This window comes from Melanaphis sacchari, unplaced genomic scaffold (assembly GCF_002803265.2).
Source record: "Melanaphis sacchari strain LSU unplaced genomic scaffold, SCAv2.0 Contig375_pilon_pilon, whole genome shotgun sequence".
Taxonomy (NCBI): Eukaryota; Metazoa; Arthropoda; class Insecta; order Hemiptera; family Aphididae; genus Melanaphis; species Melanaphis sacchari.
This window is the reverse complement of record NW_020271235.1, coordinates 33,472-36,349: the sequence shown is the minus strand read 5'-3', so window position 1 is coordinate 36,349 and position 2,878 is coordinate 33,472. Positions and strand designations below refer to the sequence as shown.

The 2,878-nt window shown below is 28.5% G+C and overlaps 1 protein-coding gene across 1 annotated transcript; it reads right to left on the bottom strand.

Annotated features, from left to right (window-relative positions):
* Positions 1–228: 228 nt before the first annotated feature.
* On the bottom strand, positions 229–2,250 carry LOC112597104 (piggyBac transposable element-derived protein 2-like). Its single transcript, XM_025343025.1, has 3 exons — positions 2,060–2,250; positions 1,767–1,945; positions 229–1,532 (listed from the first exon to the last, which is right to left on the bottom strand). Exons 1-3 carry the CDS (start codon positions 2,248–2,250, stop codon positions 229–231), a joined length of 1,674 nt encoding a protein of 557 aa, XP_025198810.1.
* Between the last annotated feature and the right edge of the window lie 628 nt (positions 2,251–2,878).

The following is a 2,878-nucleotide window of genomic DNA, read 5'->3' as shown; positions in this document are numbered from 1 at the left end:
ATGTAATAAAAACAAGTGTATTAAAAATCAATTTAAAAATATAATAATATTCGATTTATTTAAATTGTATTATTATATATTTAACTAAAATATAACATTCAAAGAATTAAAATTTTCAATTTTTAAAAACTTAACATGTATTAACCTTTTTATTTATTTATCATTTAAAATATATAAACATAAAATAACTTTAATAACATAAGATGAATGAAGTTATAAGGTATTTATTTATGCTACATGGTAATTTTCAAAGCACTGCTTGTCTTTGGTCTGACATAAATATTGTTTACACTTCGAACACATCCAAAATGTAGTACCAGTGCAGTAAGGAATTTTGCATCGTCCTTTTTTATCTTGAAATCTTGGCCAATGGCCTAGCATATCTTGTCTTACATCTTTTGGAGTAGAAGTGGTAGGTCTTCTTATTTTTACATTTTGAAGTTCTCCTTCAAGTAATGAAGGGCGTCCACGACTCTTTCTTACAACACCGGTTTTGGTTAAACAAAATGCCAATTCTTTTCTCCAGTCCGCTAATGTATACTTAATAGGTTCCTTTAATTCTTCTCTTGTGCGTTTGTATAATAACCACGAATTTACTGTAGTTAAATCAAGTAAATGATACCATAACCGTATAAACCATTTTCGAGATCTCATTTTAATTTTGTTTCGACCAATTAAGCTATCTAATGTATCAACACCTCCCATAAAGCGATTATACTCTTTTATTATAAAAGGACATTCAATCGTCGTTTTGTTTTTAGTCTTTTTTTCAAAACGTTTAATTGTTGATTTAGGCTCAACACCACAGTATGTTGACATTAAAGTTACTAATTTATTGTCTTTCCATATAACGTTACTTATCGGAGCTCCTTTGTAAGATGTTATATATTCATAAGACGTACCACGAATTTGTTTTTTAAAACATTTTTCGTCCGGCAATTTACAATTTGGAATTCTATTACGTCTTACAGTACCTACACTCAATATCCCTTTATGATATAATGCTGCCATTAGAGGAACGCTTGTATAATAATTATCAAAGTAAACTCTATAATTTTCGTTTGTAGGAACTTCACGAGTTAGCCTTATCACTACATTTGCACTAGAGCCTAAATCTTGCTCATTTTGTAAACGAAATCTTTCTTGATTTTCTTGCCCTGTATAGATTTCGAATTTATAAGAAAATCCTTTGGAGTCACTAAGTACATACAGTTTATATCCCCACTTGTGAGGTTTCATAGGAAGGTATTGTTTTAAATAATTTCTGGCTTTGGTAGCACATAACTGTTCGTCCAGTGCTAAGTCTCTACGATACGGAATGCTACTAAATTTAGCATTTAGATAGTCAACAAGTGGTCTGATTTTGTGTAGCCTATCATTATTTATATGATCCTTAGGTAACATTGTTTCATTATTATTAAAATGCAAAAACTGTCTAATTTGCTCAAATCTTTTTTGACTCATTGCTTCATAAATTGGAGGGAAGCCCAATTGATCACTCCAATAATCCCTCACATTTGGTACATGGCACACTGAAGCATATAAACATATACCTACATACCTTTTTAGTTTAATAATAGATACACTATATGGTTTATTTGGATTTTTTTGCGTTGAGAATAATTCTAATTCGTTTTTTATTTTTTCAAATAATTCATCAGTGAAAAAATATGAAAAAAACTGCAGTGGTGAATTAAAATTCAAAATATTAGTTGGTAAAGTCACTGGATTGTGTACTAAACTGACATCATTAGTTATTAGGTTACCTTTCTTCCATTTTAAGTTTACTGGTTTCTGAGGTTGTTGAACTTTAGATATACATATGTTAGCAGGAATAGGAGGATTAATATTAGGAGATGGCGCTTGTCCCTGGGAACTGGTTTGAGATTGCGAAATAGTAGGAATAAAATGACTAGTAACATTGTTATGAGATCTCAAAGCCCTACTATTAGATGACAAAATATTTTTATTGATAGCAATATTATTTATATTTTCATCAGATGTAGCAATAGATGAACAAGGTTCAGCAATATTATTACTAAAAGGAATACTAACAAACTCGCCGTTTATATTAGCTATTTCAATAGGCAAATTATTGATATCAATAAATTCTACATTACTAACGTTTTCAAATGTATTTTGTACCTTATTACTATCTAAATCATTTTCATCTTCAGAATGTTCAAATTCATCTTCACTTTTTTCCCATTCAGTTAATAATGCAGTTATTTCAAAATCGTTTAAAGCCATTAAAAAAAACTAACTCAACACTTATATAAAAACAAAAAATAAGTTTGTATAAAAATAAAATGAATGACAATATTGAAGATAAAACTAATATATTATTAGCGCACAGTTGCTTTCAAGCAACAAATATTATTAGTCTTATAAAAATAAAACTGCCCATTATAATGTTATACAAATTACATTTAATAATTATTGATAACATAAACAAATAAATAATAATTTTTATTTAGTTTATTTTAACATTTAGATCGGCTAAATGATAGTAGGAAAAAGTGCACATGGAGCATGGCAATATCTTACAGGCACCTCACTTTAAAATAGCTGTACACAATATTATTTTTAATAAAATAAATATTAAAATGTGATAACTGGCTATTATAGTATATTAATATTCCCATAGATGAGGTTCGTATCACTATATACGAAATATTTATGTTTTATTAACAGTTATTTAAATTGTTGCCTAGAAGCAACGGCTACCATTGAATTAGCTCCCAAATTTGGGTAAACATAAATTCGATCCTTGAATTGGCTCCTGAAAAATGTATATTTGAATTGGCTCCTTAAATTGTTAAATATTATTTTTTAACCAGGGGTTCTCATATTATAGGCGTTCACTTTTACGAAGTCA

Bases quoted from the DNA above. Each gene is read 5' to 3' on its own strand.
- LOC112597104 (XM_025343025.1), bottom strand. From the start codon at position 2,250: ATGGCTTTAAACGATTTTGAAATAACTGCATTATTAACTGAATGGGAA. The intron at 1,946-2,059 runs GTTTGTTAGTAT...GTCATCTAATAG, and splicing joins ATAGCTAATATAAACGGCGA to TAGGGCTTTGAGATCTCATA. The intron at 1,533-1,766 runs GTAACCTAATAA...TATATGCTTCAG, and splicing joins AAACTTAAAATGGAAGAAAG to TGTGCCATGTACCAAATGTG.